The sequence below is a fragment of the Microtus oregoni genome, unplaced genomic scaffold (assembly GCF_018167655.1).
Source record: "Microtus oregoni isolate MIOR12 unplaced genomic scaffold, Mior012 000047F_ref0000412, whole genome shotgun sequence".
Taxonomy (NCBI): Eukaryota; Metazoa; Chordata; class Mammalia; order Rodentia; family Cricetidae; genus Microtus; species Microtus oregoni.
Genome location: NW_024543221.1, coordinates 1,584,636 through 1,611,662, shown reverse-complemented (window position 1 = coordinate 1,611,662; position 27,027 = coordinate 1,584,636). Strand labels below are relative to the sequence as shown.

At 39.7% G+C, this 27,027-nt stretch overlaps 2 protein-coding genes across 5 annotated transcripts in view; one reads left to right on the top strand and one right to left on the bottom strand.

Moving 5' to 3' along the window:
* Positions 1-16,110: 16,110 nt before the first annotated feature.
* On the bottom strand, positions 16,111-17,412 carry LOC121435779 (basic salivary proline-rich protein 1-like). Its single transcript, XM_041635241.1, has 3 exons — positions 17,281-17,412; positions 16,613-17,056; positions 16,111-16,278 (listed from the first exon to the last, which is right to left on the bottom strand). Exons 1-3 carry the CDS (start codon positions 17,410-17,412, stop codon positions 16,111-16,113), a joined length of 744 nt encoding a protein of 247 aa, XP_041491175.1.
* Positions 16,217-27,027, top strand: part of Akt3 (AKT serine/threonine kinase 3) — a 248,082-nt gene continuing 237,271 nt past the window's right edge. For 2 of the 4 annotated variants that reach the window (XM_041635418.1, XM_041635416.1), the window contains exons 1-2: positions 16,218-16,877; positions 26,102-26,275. In XM_041635418.1, the coding sequence (XP_041491352.1) occupies positions 26,230-26,275 (46 nt within the window). In that variant the 5' untranslated portion in view covers positions 16,218-16,877; positions 26,102-26,229. Of the gene's footprint in view, positions 16,878-26,101; positions 26,276-27,027 lie in introns of all 4 variants that reach the window. The other 2 variants (XM_041635417.1, XM_041635415.1) reach the window with 2 other exon arrangements.

Genomic DNA, 27,027 nt, shown 5'->3' with positions numbered 1-27,027 from the left:
CATTGATTGAATTCAGGGCAGTTCTCAAACACAACTGGAGTCAACTGCTGAGTCGATGGGTTGACAAATGAGGACACTGTTACCAGTTTAATCCCCATATGGGCCAATTAGTTTCACATTGAGAAGAACTCTGTTCCAAAGCCACAGATTGCACCATTAACCCCAGTCAGTAGTCTTCAAATTGAGTGCCATTGATCACAAGAGGCCCAGGTTTGAGTGTCAATAGCTCAGCACAAACCCATCATCACCTCTGAGAGCTGACTGCCCTGTTACCTTCTTCATCCTTCATCTTGGATGTCGTGGAAAATATGACAATAAGACAAAGAAGTTCAAGGTCCCTTTGCCCTTTTGCACTTCTTGTATCCCACTATGTTATTATCAAAGTGGAAAGCCACCTTTGCATAGCTTCAATTTTTTTTTAATGGAATCTGTGTGCTGTAGTAAAAACAGATAATAGCATTATTGATTAGCAATGCTAAGGGAAAGCAATAAATAATGAATGGATTCATTTCACTGATACTTAATGGTACCTTAAAATTTTTATCATTGACCCAAATATCTAAGAAAAAGTCTAATACTTTTTTTTAGTTTCTGAAACCTGTAACTTCTAGCAAATAAAAATTAATATTAAAAGAATTATTTTACATATGACATCTATAAAAGGCAATGCCTAAAGCAACTCTTTGATCCAATGTATAAATTTGACTTCCTCTTGTTCTCAAAACAAACCAAATCTTACCTAACTTCTTGCTATGGAAAACTTTCAGAGCCATCGTGAAGTTTACACTAAGACTAAAAAAAAATAGGGTGATTTGAGGTAAAATGAGGTCACATTAAAGAAACTTAAAAATAGGCATGAATACAAATAGTGCCATTCTTACACTTACTTCTGCAAATCTATAATAGATGTTTTGATTTAAGGATTCATTTAGCATACTTATCTTTTAGTAATAAAATGTAATTAAGTTAATGGTAAAACTGATGTTAACAAAAAGCTGGTTTAGTTTTTCTTTGTAACAAAGACAACACTCTTGAATCTTTTTGAATCTTTTGAATAAAGCCAAAAATGTGGAGAATAAAGGAACAATGATTTGAATATAGTGCCTGGGAACCTGGGTGAATTCCATTTGTGGTTTACTCCTCAAACAGGAACTTCTGTGTGTAGGTCCAGAGATTAGGGGTATTTTCTAGTGTTGGAACACACGCTTCTCTCTCTCTCTCTCTCTCTCTCTCTCTCTCTTTCTCTCTCTCTCTCTCTCCTCTCCCTCTCTCTCTCCCTCCCTCCCTCTCTCCATATATATATATATATATACACACACACATGTATATATATGACATATGATTATATATATGCTGCAGCATGTTTATTTTCACATCCTCAACATGCTTCAGTTGCTATCTCTCACTGTCAAGAACTATCCAAACACCTGGCAGCATTTTTTTTCTCTTCCAGAAGTATAGGAGCAAAGATATCAGAGAGTAAAGTCGGCCCTTCTTTCTTGTCTTGTGAATGTGGATCCCAACTGAGAAATACGAGGGGACCTGGAGGTGAAAACACCTTTGCGTTGGTAAAAGCCAGAGTGTGAATAAAGGCCTACAGAAAAGGGAGCTGACTGACATTTCATTAGAGACTCAGAGAACACAGGCTGCTCTATGAGTAGGCCTCTTTGGGCAGAGGGGAAGAGTGTGATGGAGACTCCCCTGCAGGAAGTTTTCTGGGGAGTGTTCCTGGGATAAGAACCTGGAGGGAGTAAAGGAGGGAAGATGATGCAGGTGGTGTCATCAATATAAAGACCCTACTGTTCCTTGGAGGCCCAGGGCAGGTGAGGATTGTGAGGAGCTTGTCGATACATCCTGAAAAAGTGAGGGAGAACTTAAACCTTCTACCTCATAGTAGTAGCATTGGGGCGGTGATGCAGTCTGTATAGTACAGTGACTTTTTCCGTAGAGGGCAATTCCTAAAAAGGCAACTAATGAAGTATCTGTGGTCAATATTCCCAGCACTGAGAAGATGTCCAATCTAGTCTCCTGAGTATTGGTTGCCGATCTGAGCATGGACTACACCAGCCACTGGCATGCTGTCTTAATCATGGTTACTATTGCTATGCTGAAGCACTGTGACCAAAAGTGAGTTGGGAGGAAAGGGGTTATTTGACATTGCTGATATTCCACATTGCTGTTCATCATCAAAGGAAGTCAGGACAGGAATTCAAACAGGGCCAGAACCTGGAGGCAGGAGCTGGTGCAGAAGTCATAGAGCACCATAGGGGTGCTACTTACTGACTTGCCCATCATGGCTTACTCAAATCTGCTTTCTTACAGAACTCAGGACCACTTGTCCAGGAATAGCATCACCCAAAATGGGCTGAGCCCTTCCTTATCAGTCACCAATTAAGAAAATGCCTAAGGCTTGCCCACAGCCTGATCTTATGAAGACATTTTCTCATTTGAGATTCCCTCCTCTTAAATGACTTTATTTTTTTTTGTCAAGTTGACATAAAACTATCATTCACAAAATTAACATTCCATCTTAGAGATAAATGAGAAAGGAAAGTTTCTAATTGAAAAGTAATGTGTTTATGTGCCAAACTGACGACTGATCAGTTGTACTGGCTAGTGTTTAGAGTCATCAGAGAGGAGGGAGCCTCAACTGAGAAAATTCCTCCATGAGATCCAGGTGTAAGGCATTGTCTTAATTAGTGATCAATGGGGGAGGGCTTCACCCATTGTGGGTGGTGCCATCCCTGGGCTGGTGGTCCTGGGTTCAAAAGAAAAAAAGCGGGCTGAGCAAGCCATGGAGAGGAAGCCTGTAGGTAGCACTCCTCCATGGCCTCTGCATCAGCTCCTGCCTCCAGGTTCCTGACTTGTTTGAGTTCCTGTTCTGGCTTCCTTCAGAAATAGACTACAGTGTGGAAGTATAAGCCAAAATAAACCCAATTTCCTCCCCAGTTTGCTTTTTAGTCATAGTGTTTCATTTAAGCAGTAGAAATTTTTACTAAGACACATGTTGAAGAAACTCAGATATAACATATACATCATCTTATGCTCAAGGAATTAAAGTGTAAAGGTTCTAGTCAGTCTTTATCTTCCATGCATCTAGCAAATAGTGTCACTCCGTCCTTCCTCTTTCAAGCCATGAACCATGAAAGATGCCAATTTTTCTTCTTCTGACTGCTAAATATTTTGTATCTATACAAATATTTTCACATTCATACAATGTGGGATTCCCCTCTGTATGCTGTGAATATGTTTTATTACCATTGGCTAATGAATAAAACTACTTCAGCTAACGGCTTAGCAGAGCAAAGCCAGGTGAGAAATCCGAACAGAGATATAAAGAGAGAGTGGGAAGAGTCAAGAGATTCTATGTAACTGCTGAGGGAGAAAGACTCCCACTGGAACCTTTCCTTACCACAGCCTCATGGTGATACACAGATGAACAGAAATGGGTTAATTCACAATATAAGAGTTATCTGGAAATATGCTTGAGTCATTGGCTGAACAGTGTTGTAATTAATATAGTTTCTGTGTGGTTATTTGGGTCTGGGCAGTTGGGAAATGAACCAGTAGTCTCAGCCTACATTCATATTCTTCCTTCTTTTCCCTTTCTCTCTCCAGTCCTAGAAATGGGATCCAGGGACTTGTACATACCAAGCACATATTCACATTAGTTCTCAAGCCAGAGAGGTACCCTCCAACCTCCCTTCAGTATTTATCCCTTTATGTTTATTCTTCACACGAGACTTTAATAATTCTAAGAAATAACCCACTTTACCCTTTTTTTCAATCTTTCTCTCTTAGCTGAAACTTGTCAAGCTATTGTTCCACTTCTCTCATTCTCAGTAATAAATAAATATGTTAATATTGATGATAAAACAATGTATCACATCACCTGAATCCCCCGTGGCCACAACTTAAGTTTTCCTTCTTTACTAACATTCTTGAGGAACAAATACCTTTAGCAGAAAGAACACTAGCTGTAGTGTAAAGTTGAACTTGGGCAACGGTCCTGGCTTTGTTGCTTTCTGATCTGGGAAAGTTCCTTAAGCCCTCTGAACCTTTATATATATGCATATATAACTATTTAGATTTCAGCACCATCAAAGACCCCAGAAGGATATAATATTACCTAAGTAAACAGAAAGTGCATTGTAAGTAACTTCCAAAACTCTAGAATAGGCAGAGGCATCTTGCTGCCTGAACAGTCACCCAAAGTTCTTCTGTAATGTTGGAGCATCCATCTTCAGCCTACAGGTCCATAGTATCTGGCAGACTTTTCCATAAAGCAGGAAATTTGAAGGTCTGCTTTGCCTTGTACTGGTAAAGTTTGCTTTCTTTTCTGTCTTGCAGAATGTCTGGCAGTTTCTTCTGTGAAGCAGGAACCTGAAGGACCATCCTGTCTTTTGGAAAGTTCAGCAGCTACTTTTCCGTGGGTCCTGCATGTCCATTTCTTACAGTATACCATCAAGCACAAGAGTAGTTTCTTACCCAAATGACTAACCTTGTCATATTGAAGGCAAATTCCATAACAAGTTTTTTCAATGCCTATCCACCCCTTTGAAGTAACTGGTGCTGTCAGAAGCAGACACGTCTCACTGATGAGAAAAGTCTAAGTTCTTAAAATCTTTTAAATACCATAGCCTGTAGGTCTTTGAAAGATTTGAAGAATACCTATCCATCTGAAATATATCTCTGTATATCTAGAAAGCCTAACTAACACGACTATAAGCTTGGCTATTATCGATGACTATCTATTAACCTGTATTTTTATTATGCATTACATTTTAAAATGAGCTGCACAAACACAATACCTTAATCAAGAGCATAAATATACATATGACAAAATTGACCTTAAATTTGTATCAATAAACCAAGATCCATACCAATAAAGGTACTCATCTCAATAGCACATACCCTTTAAATGTAAACAAACATTTATAAACATTCATTTAGGGAATTTGGACATTGTTCTATAGATTACTTCCTGCTGACTGGGGGCGCTGTTAATCAGGTTTTTCATGGGGTATAAAGTAAATAATAAAATAACCAATGGTAATAAAATAAATAATAAAATGAAGCAGCTCCTTTATTAACCAGTGGCAATAAAACATATTTATAGCATACAGAGGGGAATCCCACATCAGGCTAGTCTAGTGGCTTGCAGCTACTGCCCAACATTTCAAGAGAATGTTGTACCAAGTATCACTAGCCTGGTAAAGATGAAAATTCAAAGTACAATTTCTACTACATGCATCTTGTTTTCACATAATCATACAGTTGAAAAAAACTGCAAGCCAGGGATTATTTGTACTGTCTTCTACAATAAGCCATGCCCTGGCATAGAATCTGGAGCCCAGTAGCTAGGGTTCAAAAACTAACACTTCCTCTCCACATCGTTCTGCTACCCCTCTTTCTCAATTTTCCATTTTCTTTCAAATTCAGCTCAGTGAAGATTTTAACTCCATTACACCATGAAATCGCTTCAACTTAGGAAAGCAGTATCTTCCACTTGTTCCGTTGGCACTTATCAGACCCGTTCTTCTATCTCACCTCTGTGTAACATTCATACTACTAAACCCTGCTTTCTTTCTGAGACCTTCTCCTATCTTGGCTTTCATAACTCTTTCTGATTATTCTCTTCCCCATCTATTTTTTTTCATTCATCTCCCTTCTGCTTGCTAATGCTAGTTGTTTCCCATGGTGCATCTTACTTCTTTGTACCATTTACCTCACACTGTTGATGTAGGCCTCTTCCTCCATGTCAACATTTATAGTCATACCAAGTTTATATTGTCTAGTTACCCTCATATTTACCTCTGACAGTAAGTCAGTTAATGCTGATAGAGTGCTTAGGATGGTATTTGGCACAGAGTGAGCATTGTGTCATGCCACCTCTTATGTTATTGCCCAGTTGGTAGCATCTGTTAGCAGGACAAATATCTGAGATAAGAAACTTAAAAGAAGAAAAGACTTATTTTTGCTTACAGTTCTAGAGGTTTTATTCCACTGCTTTGGGCAAGACAGCTCATCATGATAAGGGGCATGTGCTGGAATAAAACCACCTGCCACCTAGACTGGAAAGGAAAGAGAAAAAAACAAACAAGCTGGGTCTGTGGTGTGTGTCTCATAATCTCCCTGGAGGAAACACCCACAATGACCTCCTATTAAGTCTTACTTCTTAAAGTTTTCAACATCTCTCAACAGTGCCACAGGCTAGGGACCAGGACATTATTACAAGGACTTTGGTAGTATACTTTAAGATGACATTTTACATTTTTTTGTAAATAAAAATAATACATAAAAAATCAAATGATAGGACTGGGTTCAATCCCCAACAACATAAAAATATTCCATTTCAAACTATAGCATGTTACGGAATAATCCTCTGCACACTGTGAAAATGTGTTGCACTCACTGAATTCAGAGTCTGAATGCGGAGTCTCGAGCCAGACATGAAAGAATCAACATGTGAACTTCACAGATGAGGTAAATGAGCCTCTGCACAGCACATTGGTTAATAGAAGTGGGTTAAGTTATAAGAGTTAGTTTGTAACAAGCTTAAGCTATTGGCTGGGCATTTATAATCAATATTAAGTCTCTGTATGGTTATTTGGGGAGTAGTTTCCAGGGCACAGAGAAACTCCACCCTCAATAGCAATTACTATATTATCTCGAGGTTTCAGAAGTGTACTTTGATTCTATCAAAATAGTTTATCTTCTCCAATTTTCACATATGGTATGTATCTTTTCAAATTTTTGCCTCTTAATATAAATAATCTCTCTCTCTCTTTCTTTCTTACACACACACGCGCGCGCGTACGCGCACACATGCATGCCTGTATCTAAGGCTTTATATAGCTCAGTGGAATCACTGTCTAAGTGATCTTTTCTCTCAGAAAATATACCTTATATTTTTACTCTTGATTTTGTGGCATCTTGGAATCTCTGGAGATGAAATTCCAGTGTGTTTAGTTTTAATCTTTCTATTTTTTTTTAAAGCAGGAGCTCATGATGCCTTAAAGGAAGATCTCATGATGTAGTACTAGCTGGCCTGGAATTTGTTTTCTAGGTCATGCTACCTTTGGACTCATAGAAATTCACCTGCTTCTGCATTCTAAATGCTGTAATAATTTTAAACCAGTTAAGAAAAATATTTGAGGAATCAATCCAGTGCAAGAGTCTCTAAAATATTTAATAACATTAATGTAAATAACAGTGTACAAAAATAGAAAAATTTGGCACATACTTGTCAAACAAAAATACAAACAAATGTAGAGAAGATATTATTTTAATTAATTTGTGTATTTAACACCTGTTAACCTAAATATATTTTATTCTGTATAATGTAATATTCTGTATATTAGTCATATGAGCACATATCCAAATAAGAGAAAATATTTACACAACAGGATCTACCTTGTTCTGAAGTGAATATAAAAACTCATGACTGTCTTCATAGCGAAAGCAGCTTAGACCTAGATGGCATGTTGTCTTTCTGCCTTCCTATGTCTGCCTAGTTCAAAATGTTTGCATCTCCTAATAGCCAGAATTCTCTTGGATCTCAGTTAGGTTTAACACACACAAGCCTCAACATGCCCAACATAATCCTCTTTGTAGTTCTAGCCTTTTTCCCCACCAGAAAATAGGCTTAGACTGCCCACCATAGCCACTGTGTTTCCTGTTCTAAGGCAGCCTGCCCTGAACGGATAGAGCATCCTTGCCCTTAGTGTGCTGTGTCATTTCATGAGGTCAGTGCTTGTCACATTTCTAGCCAAAAACCAAGCATGGTTTAGGAATGTCTACCATGTTTGCAGGAAGATATCGGCTTCGAAGGAGTGAGGCAGAGCCAGAAACAGAAGCGTTGATAAACTACTTTTTAATAGGAATTAAAAATTGAAGTTTGAACTGAGAGAGAGTTCAAAACATAAAAGGGACCATTGTTCATACAAGGTCCTTATTATGAAGAAAAATGGTTCAAAATATAATCCAAATCTTTTCATTTGTTTTAGGAATATAAAATAGTGTAGCAAATACCAAATAAAAGGGATTTGTGAGAGAAAGTTGGGTTCTTCACCCGTAGTGGGGAGGCGTTGGAGGATGCTTCTTCAGCTCATGCCGCTGGGCTTCCATGGCATCAGGTAGATTTCCGGAGATATAATTCCCAAAATGAGGGGATCTAGGAGCTGGGATCTAATTCCAACTTTTGAATTTGTAAATAAGCCACCCAACTGCTCCAATGCAGAAAAGAGATGGAGAAAGAGACAGACAGCAGGGAGAGAAAGTTCTGTCAGAAAAGAACTAGCCTGGAGCTATTCTGCATCCTGTATAGGACCTTCTCTGAAGGTGACAAGGTTGAAACAGGCTAAAGAAACAGAAGCTAAGAGGTGACTGGGAATAGCCAGCTGTGTAACACCCATGTCATAGGGAATGCAGGTAGAGGAGCTGCCTGCAACATTCCTAAGAACCCCTAGACAGACAGCCTGCAGCACTTGCTAGCCTTGTATGGATGTGCACTGTGCAGGGAGCTGTGCAGGGAGCTGTGCTTGCTCTTTAGTGCCTCATTGTCACTATCTTGAAAGTCCTGATTCTTCTTCAACAAAGGGTATGGCATTGAATTTTGCACCTGACCCTGAAAACCACCTAGCTGCTTCTTGATGCCAGATGGAAAGAGTGCAAAGATGGCAAACACAGGACCGTCTCAGTGAGGGCTGCCTAGTCTCTCCTCAGACTGACTGCAATGGAGGAGGCATACAAGGTGGAGAAGCAAAGAAACAGAATCTGTCTGCTTTCCTTTCTATGGCTATTAGCCTAAAGATGGCTCAAATTTAGTGTTTAAATTTAAATCAAATTACTAATTGAGTGTTTGCAACTTAAACTGGCCATAGTTTTGTCTAGAAACGGAAAATTTTGCAACTAAATACCTTCTATCATAAAAAAACTTTTCCAAAACATTTTTTATCTTTCTACAGTGTCAGAATTTATTAACTAACAATAAATTTAAAAGTCACCCCAGTTTCAATGGCTTTACTTCACTGATACTCCTGGTTTGTTTGATAGTCATGACCATGGCACTTTCAGTTTTACAACCCATTCCATTCCTAAAGTCTATGCCGATCAGAACACACTTCACAGGTAGCACAAAGGCCGGGAAAGGGTTAAGAGTGTCCACAAGATTTAAATAGACTTTACCCTTGAACAAAGGTGGAGAGCTGATGCAAATGTCTGGTCACTTCACAAACATCAGATCTATCTAGGGCAGAGCTTTCTAGGCAGATCAGGCTTGCTTGCAGTTTCCAAATGAACAGTGTAAAGCAGTGGACCAGACTAAGCTAAAGCCAGGGACAGAATCATAAGTTCATTGACTGGAGATCTTGTAATATGCATACTGGGAGGTTTGGCAAAATGGCATGTAGATGTGTGATATGATGCCACATTCTTAGGTATTTTATATTTTACACAAGGAGCTTTTATTGTTCACTGATCTGATACATTTGATATACCTACAAGCATGGTGTTTCTGATACGGTTTGATAACTCCATGTGTTGTTGATTTAATTAGAAGTATAAATGGTATTTTCTAATTAACATAAGTTATGAATTTGTGCCTTATGATTATGCTGTGCAGCTGATGGCTGTTCTTTGTAAGTTTTGTGTGCCCAACATCTTAGGGCATTACTTGCTCACACAAGTTACCAAGTCACTGTGTCTTAGTATATGTATCTACGTCAGGTGAAATTGCTGTTTTATAATTTATGACAAGGCATAAGCCTGATAGCTGATGTGCTATACAGCATGGGGTACCCCAGGACAGAACACAGCCCACCTCCATAACTCTTACTAAAAAGAATTAGTATTTATTTAATTAGTGTAGAATAAACAATTGAAAAATAAATATATGAACAGAGTTGTGTGTAATTTTTAATTAATAGAGGAAACTTTTTACATGAGTGCAGGAACTTTCAGGAACAAGACTGTATTTGTCTGAGAGAGCTGAAGAGAGATTTTTGGCAACAACCCAAGTGAAGACTGGAAGTTTACCACTATTATTTCTCTGCTAGTTTTTGCATAGTTCAATCAACACAGAGCAGACTCTATAAAACCTGGAGATGTTTATCACTTAAGGAGGATGACATCATGGACTAAAGCAAGGCTCTGGGATGGCACTATGTATATATTTATTGCACACCAAGATTCCACTGCATTACCAGAAATAATTACTATGTGTGCTTGTTGCTTTGGAATTAGAACATGAATTCTAGCTGGAAGCTCCATAAGCCATTAAATAATTGTGGCTACTAACTTTCTGTGACCCAAGTGTCTTGAAAGAGAAATACCTAGAGATTGCTTAAGTTGGTAGCAGATTTATCTAAAAAACTGAAAGTATGGATAAAAATTTTATTTGTACTCTAATAACATACCACAAAAAAATCTGGAAAGAGGGAACTTCCCACCGAGGTTTAAGTGAGAGAATCTGTCTTCAGGATTGCTTATGTAGGCACCTGCTTATGCTTTATTGTTGTAGGGGGGCACTAGTTTGTTCCCGTCCACTTAGCCCCCAAATAATCACACAGAAACCATATTATTTAAATCAATGCTTGGCCCATTAGCCCTAGCTTTTTATTGGCTAACTCTTACATCTTAATTTAACCCATCTCCCTTAATCTGTGTATCGCCACAAGGTTGTGGCTTACCAGCAAGGTTTGGTGTCTGTCTCTGGCAGCAGCTCCATGGCTTCTCTCTGACTTTGCTTCCTTTCTCCCAGCATTCAGTTTAGTTTCCCCGATCTAGCTCTGTTTCCCTATAGCTCTGCTATAGGCTCAAAGCAGTTTTATTCATTAATGGTAATCACAGCATACAGACGGAAATTCCACATCCCTTTATGATTAGAGGAAAGGATAGAAATACAGCTCACACTGGTAACTATTACAACAGTTTTCTACTGACTCACACCCAGTTCATGCTGCTGCAGCAAAGTCTCACAGACTGGGTGGTTTAACCAACAGAACTTTATTTCTCACAGTTTGGAAGGCTGTGAATCTAAAATCGAACTCACAGCTCATGTAGTGTCTGGTAGAGGGGCTTGTAGTTTCTAATCTTCTTGTTGGAGAGGACACAAGCTCTAATGTCTCTTGTTCATTCAGTGTTTGATTTGGTTTAGCATTTTTGAGACAGTATCTTTATATAATCTGGCTAGCATTGATTGGTGATCTTTCTACTTCAGCCTCCTGAGTGCTGGGACTAACAGTATGTACCACTATATTGAGTGTGGTGGGTCTTCTTAAGAGGATATTAATCCCATTCGGAAGGGGGCTTCACTCATGAACTTATTACCCCCCCCCAAAGGCATCATATAATCGACAAATTATGGTAAGAATTTTAACATACAAATATGTTTGGGGAGGGCAAAAATTTCAGTCTATTACATATTACTTATGATTCCATGTTAATCACTTTTCTTGTTGTTGTGACCAAATACATAACTCTTCTTGAATATTACGTTAACTAGGCAAAGATGTATTACATTTGTTTATGCCGTGGAACATTACTTTAACTATGGGAAGGTGTTTTACATTTATTTGTACTGCATTTAATTATGTAAAGATGTGTTCCATTTGTTTCACCTTGCCTGCCTAAGGCACCTAATTGGTCTAACAAAAAGCTGAATGGCCAATAGCTAGGCAGGAGAGGGATAGGCAGAGCTGGCAGGCAGGGAGAATAAGTAGAAGGAGAAATCTACGCTTAAGAAAGAATGAAGAGAATGAGAAAAAAAGAGAGGGACAGGCCTGGCATCAGAAGCCAGGCAGCTGCCAGCCAGCCAGAGACTGGAGGAGCAGGAAAGTAGGGTACACAGAAGGAAGGACTGAAGGAAGGTAGGTAAATAGCTCTGAGACAAAACCTAGACGAAGAGAAATAGGTTAAGTTATTAAAGCTAGCAAGACATGAGGCTAAGTTAAGACTGAGAATTCATAGCTAATAAGTCTCTGGGTCATGATTTGGGACCTGGTTGGTGGCCCAAAAGAACAAACCTGTACACCCAGGAAAAGCATCTTGAAGAAGAAAGTTATTTTGACTCACAGTTTGAGGGTACAGTCATCAAAGTGGACACATCATGATGGCAGCAGCTTGAGGCAGATGGTGGGATGTATTCTGTCAGGAAGCAGAGGAAGATGAATGTTGGTATTGTGCTTGCTTTGTCCTTTTTATTCAGGCTAGGACCATAGCACATGGAATGTGCAGACCAATTAAACAGAGATCTTTCAAAAGCACAAATGCATGAAATGTGTTCAACAGCCTCAGCCACCAGGTAAATGTAATTACGTCCATTCCACCTGCGTCAGAATGGCTATCATCAAGCAAGCAAGGGCTGGAGGGAAGGCTCAGTGGGTAAGAAAGAACATCTGCTTGGTAAGTATGAGAACGCGAGTCCATATCCCCAGCTGCTTACTGTGGTCTTGTGTGTTTCTTACTCCAGCACAGGATGGGGTGAAGATATGGTGATTGCTGGCAGCAAATTCGGTGAGAGCCCGTCTCAAGGGAATATGGAGCATGTACACTGCCTCTTCCAAAGAAATCAAACAACTACCAATGCTGGAGAGGATGAAGAGGGGAGGTATAGACAACTACCAATGCTGGAGAGGATGAAGAGGGGAGGTATAGACAACTACCAATGCTGGAGAGGATGAAGAGGGGAGGTATAGACAACTACCAATGCTGGAGAGGATGAAGAGGGGAGGTATAGACAACTACCAATGCTGGAGAGGATGAAGAGGGGAGGTATAGACAGAACACAGTATGGCAGTTCAAAAAAAAAAGAACCCTAAAAATACAACTACCGTGTGATCCAGCCTCATGACTCCTGATCGCACATCATAGAAATACCTAAATCCACCTGTATTTATTGAGCCATTGTTCACAATAGCCAAGACATGGGATGTCCCTAGTGTTGCATTAGTGAATGAACAGATAAAAACAATGTGGTATATATACATAATGGAGTTTTATTCAGCTATAAAGAACAAACATATCATTTGCAGGAAAATGGGTATAACCAGAAGGCATTGTGTTGAGGGAAATAAGTGAGACTCACAAAGATAAATGCTTTCTCTCATATATGGAAACTAGATGTAAATATATATTTTAATATTGAAAGTAAAAGGAGACTCTTAGGCGAGGAGGTAGAACTGAGTGGGTAATGGGGGGAAAGACCATGAACAAAGTACCTGATATCTGTGTATGAAGATATAATGAACAAAGTACTTGATATCTGTGTATGAAGATATAATTAACAAAGTACCTGATATCTGTGTATGAAGATATAATAACAAAGTACCTGATATCTGTGTATGAAGATATAATGAACAAAGTACCTGATATCTGTGTATGAAGATATAATAACAAAGTACCTGAAATCTGTGTATGAAGATATAATGAAATCCACTGTTTGGTATGTTCACTAAAAGAACCCCTCAAACAATTCTGCGATGGTGAGTTTACAGTAACTGGTTCACTGCTGAATGGAATAGTAGCAGAGAGCAAAGCTCACATTGAAACAGCCTTGTTAAAAAAATGCGATGTCAAGTCGGGCGGAAGTGCCATATTTCTTTAATCCCAGCACTTGGGAGGCAGAGGCAGGCAGATGCTTGTGAGTTTGAGGCCAGCCTGGTTTGCAGAGAAAAGTTCCAGAACAGCCAGAGTGGTTACACAGAGAGACGTTGTTTCCAAAAAACAAAAAATAAAAAGGCAGAAGAGAGGGGAGAAGAGAGAGGGGGAGAGAGCAGGTATACATGGGCAAGTGCAAGCATATAGTTCAGAGGTAGAGGGCTTGTCTAACTGTACAAGACTCAGGTTCTGTACAACACTCAGGATCAACCTAGCCCCCTCCGCCAAGTACAGTTGGTGATTTGTGGGGTAAGAGTTTGCCATTATTTGTAGCACTGCTATTATAAGGACTATTTTGTTTTAAAAATATTTATTTTTTTTGTGTGTCTGTGGAATTGGAGTTATAGGCATCGTGAGCGGCTTGACGTGGGTGTGGAAGAGTAGGGAAATGCTCTCAACCATGAAGCTATCTCTCCATCCCCAAAGGGAATATTTTCTTAAAAGAAAAAAAAAAGCATCTTAGGCTGTTATAAAATAAAAATCTGACCCATTTTTGTTTTATACACATGAAACTTGAAACCCCATCGTTTTGCCAACAGCTAATGTCAGAGGTCTGATAATGTTGGAAATGTGTATTTTGGACAACCTGAACAGAATTAGGACTTACTCATTTGTACTCATGACTTTCAGGAGCTATGGGAAAAGGAGAAAGCACATGACTCCTGCTTTATAGGTCTTTCCCCAGTCACCACAATTGTTTTAGATAACCTGTACCAGCCTTTGAAAGCAGTATTCAAGGCAAGACCAACCTTGTGAACTGTTTTGTGGTGCTGGGTATTGAACCTGGGACCTAGTGCACCTTAATCAATTATTTTTAACTGAGCTACATCACCAACTCAGTGATTCTTAAGGGGTACTTTCAGGCTAGATGGTACTGGTCAGCATCTATGTCTTAAAAGAAAGGACAACTGTCCTGCAAGTCTTGTTACAAAGTAGCATAGAACAAGTATTGAATTAATGAATAAGTAAACCAATGTTTAAGTCTGTGAATTATTCAGAATTTGGCAAGACAGGATTCCTCTGTGCAGCCCAAACAGGCTAGCCTGTGGCTGGTGGAACTGAACGCTGTGTTGAGTAGTACAAATACAATCCTTCATTTCCACACTCCCTAAAAGACAATGTCTTTTTTTGTTGTTGTTGTTGTTTTTTGTTTGTTTGTTTGTTTGTTAGCAGTATCAGGCCCAATGAAGGATTTCTCAAATGGTCTTTCCACGCTTCCCTGGGATGTTCACCATGGGTAGAGTGGTCGGAAGTAGTAGCAGGAAGAGGAAAAGGCAGCACAGCTCCAGTGGCAACAAGCCATGGCAAGTAGCGGCAGCAGCCAAACAGTCGAGACCAACATAAGCGGTTGTGGGTGGTGAGAAACAGGTGCTGAGAGGGCGGTCACGGCAGTTATGGACCATGGAAGTCCAGAGACTGCAGGTCTGTCACTAGGTACCAACACCAACAACTCAAAGCTGTACTCCTCCTAGCTGATGCTCACTACTGTTGACAGAGCCAACTGTTGAGCCTCAAGAGTTCTGGGCTATTGGAAACCAAAGCCAGAGCAGTAAGTCTTTATATACGTTCTTAGAGCTATTTGGTTCTGCTTCTTAACATTCAGAAACACAAACTACAGTTCTCTGGCTAGAGCTATAAACATCTGAAACCTGCCAGCCCAATCCAGCCTTTGCAACTCGAGGATCCAAGTCTTCCATTAGAAGACACACACCACTACCAGTGACTTTGGACCTGATGGGGACCCAGCTAGCTCACTGGTAACTGTGCAGCATGTGAAGACATGATGCACTGTATAGACATGGGGGTGTAGTGCAAAACATCAGAGCTAGAGAAGAGGGACAGGCGACAGAAATGTATGCAGGAAGAAGCCCAAGGTACCAAACACATTCTTACAATGGGAGAGACTAACGGGTTCTTCCAAAAGACTAGACCCACTAGGATTAATATCGGTTCGCGAGGTGTTTCCAGAAGTGCTGGAACGGTATCAGGAAAAGTAAACTTTTATGACTTCCAGGAGTGGGTGCTATGTGGTAAAATACGGTCATTTTCTAAAAACCAGTCTCCACTGTACTAAGTCTCCTCAGCCATGAACTTCAAAAGAAACGTCTTCGTAATGCCCCAAAGTCAAACACCCCACACAAGGAGGTGATTGAGGGGCTCGGGATGTCACTGCCACCTCCAGCCCACTGGTGGCGGCTGGCTCTCGGACTGGACGGCCACGTCTCCCGGGATAGTCAGATACCTGGTTTGCACCGATCCCGAGTCTGCCTCGCCCAGGTACAGGTGAGAGCGACTCACCTCACCCCGGGCCCGCACCCCCCGCGGCGTCCCAGTGCGGTGGGTGTCCGGGGAAAGCCGTCCGGGGCCTCGGGCGCCCCGTCGAGGGCCACCCTGCCCGGGGAAACCCACAACTTCCCGGCGGCGGGAACAGCGGCCCCGCGGCGCGGGCTGCTAGGGGAGGTGTTCTCGCGAGAGGAAGCCGAGGGGCGCGGGTCGCCGCGGGTCTGAGGGGCGCGGGGCAACCTGGGGACGAGCGCCCGGTTGGGGCGCGGAGCTGAGGCGGCGAGCAGGGGCCGGGGCGCGGGGAAGCCGCTCCCGCCAGTCGCGGAGAGCCAGCCCCTGACGTCAGGAGTTTTCCTCAAAGTCAACAACAAGCCCCGCGGCGGCGGCGGCAAGAAGCTCCGGCGGCAGCCCCCGGTGGGAGGAAGGAGGGGGCGGGGAGGCGGCTGCCGGGTCCCCGAGGCGAGGCCGCTGTCCGGGGTCTCAGGCCCTGTACGCTCGGCCCGGAGCCTCCGCCCCGAGGCCGGGCACCTGGACCCGGCCCCCCACCCGAGCGGTGTTTTCTGGTGATGAATTGAATTTGTAGCCGATATCCGATTCCCAAGTAGAGTCTCCGCCTCCTCCTCCTCCCCGCGCCGCCGCCGCCGCCCGCCCTCCTCCTCCCTCCTCCCGCTGCCGCCGCCGCCGCCGCCCGCTCCAGCGCCGCGGCCCGCCCGCTCGGCCGGCTCCCTCCCTCCCTCCCCTGCAGCCTTCGTCTCCCCTCCCGCCGGCAGCACCGGGCTCCAGGGGGCCAGAGGCTCAGCGGGGTGGGGGGGAGGACAGGAGGGGAGGAGGAGGGAGGGGGACCCCCGAGTCGCCCCCTCTCCTCCCCCCGCCCCCCCGCTCCATCCTCCGCCACCGCCCGAGCAGCTGCGGGGCTGCCGCCGCCGCCTTTGCAGGTAACAGCCGCCGCCCCCAGCTCTCGCCCCCCTCCCCGCCTCGTCGAACTCCCCGAGGGCTCCGCGGCTCCCTTCCTGCCTCCCTCGGGAGGGGGCGGCGGCGACGCGGGTGGGTGAGGCGGGGGCGTCTGGGTGTCACCGCGGCCGCCGGGGGCGTGGGTGGGGGACCGGCTTTCCCCCTACCTCCGGAGGCTTGGGGGCTATGGGTGTGTAGGTGGAGGCCGGGGGATGCCCCGCGTGGGTGACACCGACACCCCCTAGCTTGGGGGGGCGGGGGAACGGTGGCTGTACGCGGACGGCCGGGGAGGGGGTGTTCCCGGCCTAGCGGTACCGTGTGCTGCGTGTCTGGGTCGTGCGGCCCGGCGCCCTAGGGCTCTGCTTCGCTCGAGCCCGGCCTCTTCACCCCTAACTCGCCCGGCTGCACGGCAAGGGGAGGGGGCGGCGGGCTGGGGCGGGGGGCGGCAGCGAGGTTATGTAACGCCAGCAGCCGGTGGCGAGTCGGTGTTTGGGTTGGGGGGAGGGGCCGTCTGCGCATGTGGCGGGAGTGCGGGCGAGGATGCACCGGCGTCCCCGGGGTCTCCTTCCTTCTCCCGCTACCCACCCCACCTCGCCGCACCCCGCCGGCGCCCGGGAGAGGACGGTGCTGATGGGGTGCGGGTGTGCGTGTGCGAGGTGGGTAACGTGCAAGTCTGGTCTGTGTTTTTAATAGTAGTGGGGTTTTGATCCGCTAGGGAGTTGTGTGCTAAGAATAGAAATGTGCGGAAGATGCTGGGTTTGGCTGATCCACTGATGCTGTCGCTGGCGGCGGCGGCGACGGCGGCGGCTCAGGCTGCAAGTAAACAAACCAGCTTCTTCCTTGTCCACCTCCTCCGCCTCCTGCGCATCGGTCTGCATCAGCCATGATGCTGGTGAGGCCCTTTAGAAGCCCAAAGTTGAAGCTTAGGCTGGTGACAATGATAGCCCTGGTGCCGAGGCGGGGTCGCCCCTTGTGTGGGATTTCCTGGGAATCTACACTTAGGTTAGAGATAACTGACTCACTTTAGGGCCAGGTTTTTACAGTAGTGGTGTTTACTGTTATCTTTAGAAAGCAGGAAAAAAAATGCTTACCCATAAGCTAAAGCTTGGATTCTCTCATATCTCCATCAAAAGAATGTTATGAAAATAAAACTCATTTCACCAGTGTGATTTTGCTTAAAAACATTGATGGATGGTAATTGATAAAGTTTACAGGTAGAAATTCAACAATAAAACCTGTGAATCTGTATCGGTTAATTTCTGTTATTGATAGAGTCATCACACGTTTGGTGTGTCCTGAAAGGGATACAGCACAAGGACTTCATATGTAAACATTGACAGTTGTCTCAGATCATCAGTTTAGACATGTGTTCCGTAGTTGGTAAAGCACGGTCATATTTTTTAGTAGAAATATAAATTTCTAAACAGCCACTTCATTTGCTTATGGTAGGTACTCCTGTTAAGTTATATATTCACTTAGGAAAAAGTTGAAAAAGCCAAAGGTGGAAGCGTCCAATAAATATGGTTCAGGGCATGAAGATGGGTCTGAATGGTCCAGAAGACGGTTATTCAAAACATTTTGAAAAAGTATCTTCATGAATTACTAGTTTTCCAGATTGTATGACCAGAAACTGCGTTCAAGGTGCAGGTCAAGACTAGATTTTCTTCCTTTTGTCATTATGAAATCTTGATTCTGTTTAATAACTTTCTGAAAAGCAGAGATGACCCTAGTATCTTGAGGTTCTAATTTTAAAGTGTCATTTGAATGTGACAAATTTGGATGAGTGTAGGTGTAGGGTTTTGTTTGTTTTGTATATTTGCAGTAGCATGTTTTCTTAGTTTTTAAAAGTTATTACTACAAAAATTATGAAATTTGTTATTCATTTTCCCCTACAGTTAGGTTTTCTGTACTGATGAGTGAATAGTTTTCAACTTAAAATTATTTTTCTTTAACTTTAACATTGGTAGTTTTGCATTGTATATGAAAGAATACTTGAAAATCTTTGGATTTTTTTATATTTGTAATGTATTTATTGTGATTTTGGAATAGAGGGGTTTCCCTGTGTAGCTTAGGTGTCTATGAAACTAACTCTGTAGCCTAGGCTGGCCTGCTAGGGATCCTCCTGCCCCAGCCTCCTGAGTGTTGGGATTATAGGTATGTACCAACAGTACAAGCTTGTATATGTAATTTTTCAGCTAAAACATTTTAAGTAAGGTTCAATTCACTGTATAAATAGTAAGATGAGGATTATGCTTTGGAGGGGTAAGGTTTTAGCACTTCATTCAGAAGATACCATCATTAAAGTTTGTTTTGTAGGACTGTGCATCTCAAGTCTTTTGATTAAAGTTCAGGGACAAAGCATGGATTTCAGTGTAGGGGTTTAGGAATTTTAAACTCCAGGTTTTGATTTTAATGTGAAAATTTCTAAATGCTTAGGCATCTTCATAAAGGGGAACTTGTCTCATACATTGTTTACAAGTTTAGCTTTTAATTCAACTTTGCATATTTTTATGAAGAGATAACTAATAATACTTTACTTTGTAGTATCTATAAGTTCAAGACTTTATCCCTGGGATGAAAAGGTGATTCCTGTTAATGTGTTAATTGGATCTGAGTCATAATTTAGCAAGATCTTGGCTTTATAATGATTAAGTTTATAGCATTAAAAAGAAGACCAATTTGGGATCGTTTTGAATTTCTTCAATTAAATACAAGACCAAAAATTACTTTATTTGGTTAATTTTACATTTGATTGCATTTTCAAGTTACCTTGAATTAATAATGCAACTATTTTTAATGGAAGGTTTGTGTTAATATTTAAAAGTTGCGGTTGAGTGCCATATTTCAGCATCCTCTGCATTCTTAGTTTTGGTTTAATGCAGCATATTCTTTTCTAAGGTAGACTACTATTAACAGATGTGTCATTAAAGTCTTTAATATCTAATATTACTAGACTTAGTTTCCAGTTAATTCTAGCCACTAACCCCTGAGCACTTGCCATGTGCCAGGTATTGCTATATACTTTAATATTGTAATTCATCTAATCTTCGGAACAATCTTGATGCCCTTTTGAAAGTGAACTTTACATAAGAAACACTCCATACAGCATAAAAATCATTTCATTTAAAATTTCCTATTCTGAAACGCTTTGTTTGTACTCATTCTTAGAGTCCACAGTGACTTTGCTAAATTATATATGTGTGTATATATATATATAATTATATTATGATCTATACTATAATAAGTTCCACAGGATCAAGTTAATATAGTTTTAAAAGCTATATTGATTAAACTGCTAATATTTCTTTCATTTTAGTTGTTTCAAATAAATACCTCAAATGTTTACATAGTTTATTGTAGCATCTTTCATCAAATTTGAAGTACATTTACTTCTCCTAGGAAATCTTCAAATAGTTGGAGAATAGATTAATACACCTTTTGGCTTATAAATATGCTTTTAGTTCTTAAAAAACTATTCAAATATACTTATTTAAAAATTATTGCCTTAATGTACTTTGTATTTCTAAATGGGTAATTTTTCTTGTATTCTGAAAGGAAATTAAAAAGGTTTTATAGAAGAAAACAAAAGATGTTTAGAGGAGAATTTATCTCTTCTATATTAAGAAAGTCCCTGACTATATCTGGATGTCTGGGAGTTTCGAACAGGAAGGTAGAATTTAGCCAATAATGGAGATTAGTCCAGATTTGGTTTGAGTTGAATGCCTGCCTACTTGATGCTTTGTTTTAACTGTATATTAAATTTTGAGGATAGGAGCTGTACATAATCATGATTGTCATCTGCAATGCCACTTCTGTATGAAGTCAATTGTAGATTTCAATGTGAAGAATCCTAATTATCAGCTATGAAAAAGCTATCGAATATCTAATGCTACATTTCCTTTGTGGCTAAGGAAATCGAGACACAGAGAATTAAAGGGACATTATCAGTACCAGTCTGAATGAAGCAGAGTTGAAAATAGTTAATAAAGTTTTTTGGTCTGTCTGTTGCTTTTTCTAAAGAAAACTTTGAGAAGAACTTTGCCAGGGATTCTAATCCTGGGGGGAAAATCTGCCAGTAATTCTTGACGTTTAGTGGACTAGAGATAGGTTTTATGTGTGTACATTAAGTACTTCCATTTTACAGTTGAGAGGTGCCTGAAGCAGATTTTAGAATTCTGTGTGTATATTGAATTAAATGGCCAGTTGAGCCAGTGTTCTTTAGTAGCCCTAAGTTATCTTAGGTGTCTTCATATACAGTTAAGCAACAATTTACGTTAGAAGTAAAAGGGGTTGTCTTAATAGCTTTTTTTATTGGTTTACATGAAGCAGAGGATAAACATATCAGTGTTTTAAGTCAGACTATTAGGTATATCACCTAGCACAAGCTTTTTAATAATGGACATGTTGAGATGTACATTGGTTGAGATTGTACATTGATGTAGAGAAAAAGAGGAAAATGCTTTTTTTTGTATGTGTATTTTTGTTTATAGAGTTGGTTTTTAAGAATTAACAATTTGAAAGATCTGATGGTTTGTCTAAAAGTTGCAGGTTTTAGAAAAAAAACTACAGTGTTATTACTTCTCTTTTTTGGGGGGGATCAAAAGCAGGATTTTGTTTATTGTACCAGCTTTGACAGATTCTCCCTTTTAATGCTTTTATTTTGAGCCATGGTCTCACCAAGTGGCCCAGACTAACCTTGAACTTGCTATACTTATGAGACTAGCTTCAAACTTGTGATCCCCCTGCCTCAGCCTCCAGAGTAGCTGGGATTGCAGTCATGTGCTTCATCCTGGTTTAGATTTTTCTTACAATATACTTACTAAAATCTGAAACTACATAGAATCTAAAGTAGTTCTTCTTGCTCATCATTTATGTTTTAAAATATCAGTTGTTAAAATTAAATTCTTTTATTAATTCAGTTTGGCTATCATAAAGTCTAAAATGATAGCATAGAACCTTACAGCCAAAGATCAACTATAGTTTAAAGAAAGTTATTATGGATTTTAATTTAGAAATAAGCATGTATGAAGCCAGGTTTGACGGATCATGTCTTTAATCCCAGCACTTGGGGGTTTGAGTCAGGTTCAAGGACACTTCCTGATACTTAGTGAGCTCCATGGTTGTCAGGCTTACAGGTCTCAGAGATCCCCTTCCCCCCCTCCCCCAAAAAAGAGGTAGCTGACATACAGGAAATTATTTACATATGAACTTTGCACTTACTTGTATGAAAGAGAATTACTGTGTCTTTTCACTTGTATGAAAGAATTACTGCGTGCTTTTCAATCTAAGTTTAGTTTTATGTTCATTTGTGATAGTTTTCTTGATACTTTTATTTTCTTTGGTTTACTTTAAAACATTTTGTTAATTACATTTGACAGTTTATATTTTGTTATTTCGTATAATGCAGATGAAACTGATGGAAGACCTTAATTGCAGGTGATTACTTTTATTGATTGTCCCTGTGTGTGGCAACTGTGGGAAATAGTGTCATTATTGCTTTTGGCCACACTTTTCTTAGGTTCATAATTAAGAATCCAATAGGGGTTATAAATGAAAGATCTTGGATAGCAAATATATAATAGGCTTGGGAAAGATTTAAGATGCTATTTTAGTTCTTGTCACCAAGTAGACAGTATATACATATATATTATAATTTATTGACTGAATAAGTATTGGTATAGTTCACATTTTTTGAGTGAATGACATTCTAAAGCATGTTTGATATTATTGCTTTAAATTGCATGACTGGTTGCTGAAGTCTTGAAAATTATTTAAAGCATCAATAAGAAAATCTTCCGATAATGAATAATTTTGGGTACATTAAGGTTTCTTTTATTTGGAGTTGAAAATTGATGATCTTAAGACAAAGTGATTTAAAATGTCAAGAAAAAATAGGATAGTTTTAATATAGTCTAGTCCTTGCACTTTATGGAAGGCCATCGGAAACATGACTTAACATACAGGAATTTTAATTACATGTAACTGCTTCCATAATGTTTAAACTTACTTTTGTTTTAAAAATAGCAACTTGCCATTTTCGCTGTTGACTTACTAAACTTGTTTGCATAGCTTATTCTCTATTATCTAAAGCTGTTACATCTTTGTTCATTCATCTACTTATTCACTAATTCTGTATTTGTTGAATAAGTGCCAGGCACAGTCAAATTGCTTTAATAATTTATATTGTGATTCAGTAGAATTAAAGATGGGAAAGGTTTTGTATAGTATAAAATGATATTCAGATGAAGTTATTATATTCTCTAATAGTGAATCATGAATGAAAATAACTTTACTACTGAATTCACTATGAGTTTTGTGTGTAACTTTTTATAAGTGATAAAAAATTAGATTATCTAGCACTAAAATATTTAATTCAATAAACTTAAAAATAAACCAAATTTTATGTTAACTCACTGGAGAGAGTCTGCAGAGAGCATATTTCTACAAAAGTTACTATGGGAGGAGGGTCAAGTTTGCTTTACCATTGGAAACAGGTGACAGAACTTTAGCTCATCTTGTGGACTAGTGTTTATGGAAATGTGGGTGACTTAACAGGAGACTAGAAGACTGGAACAGGAGCATTGCCACTTAGGAAATCAAACCAGAGAATATGTTTATTGTTTAGGAGCCAATAGCATTGCTTTTACATATTAAAGACAGCCTTTCCTGCTAATCTAATGATTACATTTTAAAAACTATCTTTAATGAAGATATCATTTTAGCTTTTAGATACAAGAACAGGTTTTAAAACTGAAAGTTGTGGTTATAGGTAAAATTTGATAACTTGTTTCAAATGCGATGGAATAAGACCTTCTCTAACAGTTAGGTGCAGTGGCCCTAATAAAGTTTGTAAAACTTGCTGCTTTAATTTAATGTACATTTTAAAAGCTTTTTAAAAAACATATATTCATTGATTGTTCCCTCCCTTCCTCCCTCCTCCCTCCCTTCTTTCCACCCTTTCCCTTCCGTGCCTCTCCCTCCCTATCTCTTTTTTTTTTATTTTTTTTGTCTCTCTCTGTCCAAGAAATTAGTTTTCAGAAACAGATCCATTATAAAATAAGATTATTTGATTTGATTGATCTTGTTGAATTTCAGGAAGACTTCCATCCTCTCAGCGTTCTTCGTAAGGGTATTCCAACACATTTTACTTTAATTGGAAGTATCTCTTTGATATATTGTTTTTGATATTATTCTAATATTTATTCTACTTTTACTCCCAAGAATGATATAAATTCTCTTTTGTCCAGATTGTAGTTTTATAATGAGAAAAATAAACAATCTTACTAGAAATTGAGCTCATTTGTCTAAATAGTACCAGTGAGAAGAGCTGAGTGCAGCTATGATGATGACGTCATTTTTCACTAGCCTTTTACAGTATTTAACGTAAAATTCTTTATACAATATACAGAGTTAACCCTTTGATTTAGCTATACAATATGCAGTTACTTGGGTTTTTCAGATATGATCCCAATCAAACTAAAATGATGTTTGAATGCTATACTTTAGGGCTTTTATTAATTTTTTTGTTCTGTTTTTAATGTGAAGTTTGTATTGCTTTAAATACTCCTGGCAGTATTCATTGTGGGAATTGCTGGTGGTAAATTATATCTCATTTTAGAATATTTAATGTTAGGAGAGATGTGTCAGGAAGACAGAATTATAAAATTTCCCCAAAGTTACCTGAACAAACGATTTATTTTTTCCAGATCTTTTAGTTTAATGTTCTTTCAAACAATCATCATTTTGGGAAAGAGACCCAGATTGCAGCATCTGTCTTTATTCTGCGGCAACAGGTCCCCATGATTATGCTTTTGAGTAGTTCTGCCCTTTCTCCTATGTATTGCACGTAACATATTTGTATAGCCCATGACAGGGTGGTCTTCTATTGAGCCATGTAGGCTTTGTCAGATTGTTCAGAGAATGTTTAGTTTTAATCACTGATTGATAAAAAGTTAGGCTTCACATATAATATGTGTTGGAGGAAAACTTATAATTTAGTTCAGTACTAGCTGGGAATTTAACGTTGAATTTAATGCTGTGTACTATTTATGAAAACCCAACTTCATGGAGTAGTATAGTTACTCTAGATGTCCGTTTTTGTTTTTTTATCTAGTTACCTAGAGTTCATGCCGTTTGTCCTTGGCCACCTAACACCAGCATATCTAGTCCATATTTTTGCAAATGTAGAAGCAATTTTTTTCTTAGATTGGTAGGGATAATAATAAATAGTTCATTAAGCTTATTGCCATATATATATATATATATATATATATATATATATATATATATATATATGAAAGCCTTTTTACTCCGAATTTATCATATAAAGACCCAGGGCATACATTTCTACTGTTTGTCTTAGAAAACACTCTATTTCTTTTTGAGCAATTCTGTTTTTTTTTTATATTACAGATACTGTTGCATTGAAACCTGTCATATTTTTGAATTTGCAAATTTCCTAAAACATTTTATTCCATAAATTTGGCTCATCTTTCACATGTAGAGTTTTGAAATGAAGAGAGCAGACTTCAGAGTCAGGCATTCTGAATTCAGAACTTAGCTCTACAGTTTACTACCTTGAAGTCTAGCAAGTTACCTTTTCTCTGTGAGTCCCCGTTTTTTCCATTCTGTGAAATTAATAATGCCCTAATACAGTTGTGAAGATGATCAGATTATGATAGATGAGCAGTTAGTTATTGTCATGTCTTTTTTACTTCATATTTCCTTTGTTTCACTTTCTTTATCTACCAAAAAAATTACTAAATGTTGTGTACTTAATGTAATCTACCTGAAATATTTTTAGAGCAAGGCGGATTATATAAACATTAGTTTCATGGCACATTGTATTTTACATAAAGTACTTTGACATAACTATCTGAAATTAGAGGGATTTGAGCCACTTAACTTTATTCTTTGTCCCGTCATTTCAGTATATGTTCTGAGACATGCTTTCTGTTTGTTTGTGTAGGTCTGACATGGTTTTGTCAGGACATTTTTCCAGTCACTGTCATGTCACATTTGTCACAAGACCAGAGCAGTGTCGTCATTACAGAGCTGTTCAATAAATAAGCACCTCATGTGTGAAAAATTAGACTTTATGTGACGTCAGGTCAAATGAAGGCATTTACAAAGGCTTAGTTGTTTGTTATTGCTATGTGAGTTCAAGAATGGGGAAAAAAAGAAATTCTTCTTCAATACTTCCTTCCAGGCTGAGTCATCACTAGAGAGTGGGAAGCAGCAGCAGCAGCAGCAGCAGCAGCAGCAAAGAATCCAAATCCTAAAACTGATCCTGCAAAGCATCATTTCTCCAAGTTGGGGGCTCAGAGGGGAGCCATCATGAGCGATGTTACCATTGTGAAAGAAGGTTGGGTTCAGAAGAGGGGTAAGTTAAGTGCTGAACAGCGAGTGTTTCCTGAGAGCTGATCAAGTAAATGCTGATGTGCTGTCTAAGACAGAAATAATGCTCAACATGTAGGCTAGGAATTTGCTTATTGGGAATTTCCTTCTAATTTTGATTTTTGTAGTTTGTAATTATATGCACACATGTAAGTACTGTATTTTTCTGTGGTGTCTTCATATTCTACAGACTTTACAGAATTACTTATACAGAAAAGGACTCTTGTGTCTGTATAATATAAATACTTAGGTAAAAATACTCTATTGAGTCAATTTGTATGGTGGTAGAAAGGAAGGGAAAGCTTAGTCCACACACTGTTGAATTGTTGAACAGGTCCATAAATTAGGTAAGTTAAAGCTATGATGTAAAACTTCAAATGTGGAGAGTGATTTTGTGTGTTTAATTTGGTATTTCTTGTTTATATTATCTACTTTTACTGTGTATTTCTTGTCCATTTTTTAGATAAATACATCATTTTTATTATTAAATAGCCGATGTAAAATTTAGTTTATAATCTGAGTGATCACCACCTTATATCATCTGTATGTTTATTAGAGATCTAGTCTTTAGGCTGGATGCTCAGCCACTTTATCTGTCTACCTGCATGACCAATCAAATAGGATGAGGGATGCTTTTGAGTCCTATATTTTTGTTAACTAAGGTACCTCTCAAACACTACTTTTCATATTCTTTGGAGATCTTTGGTTAATATCTATGCTAAAAAGCCAAGTGTATTA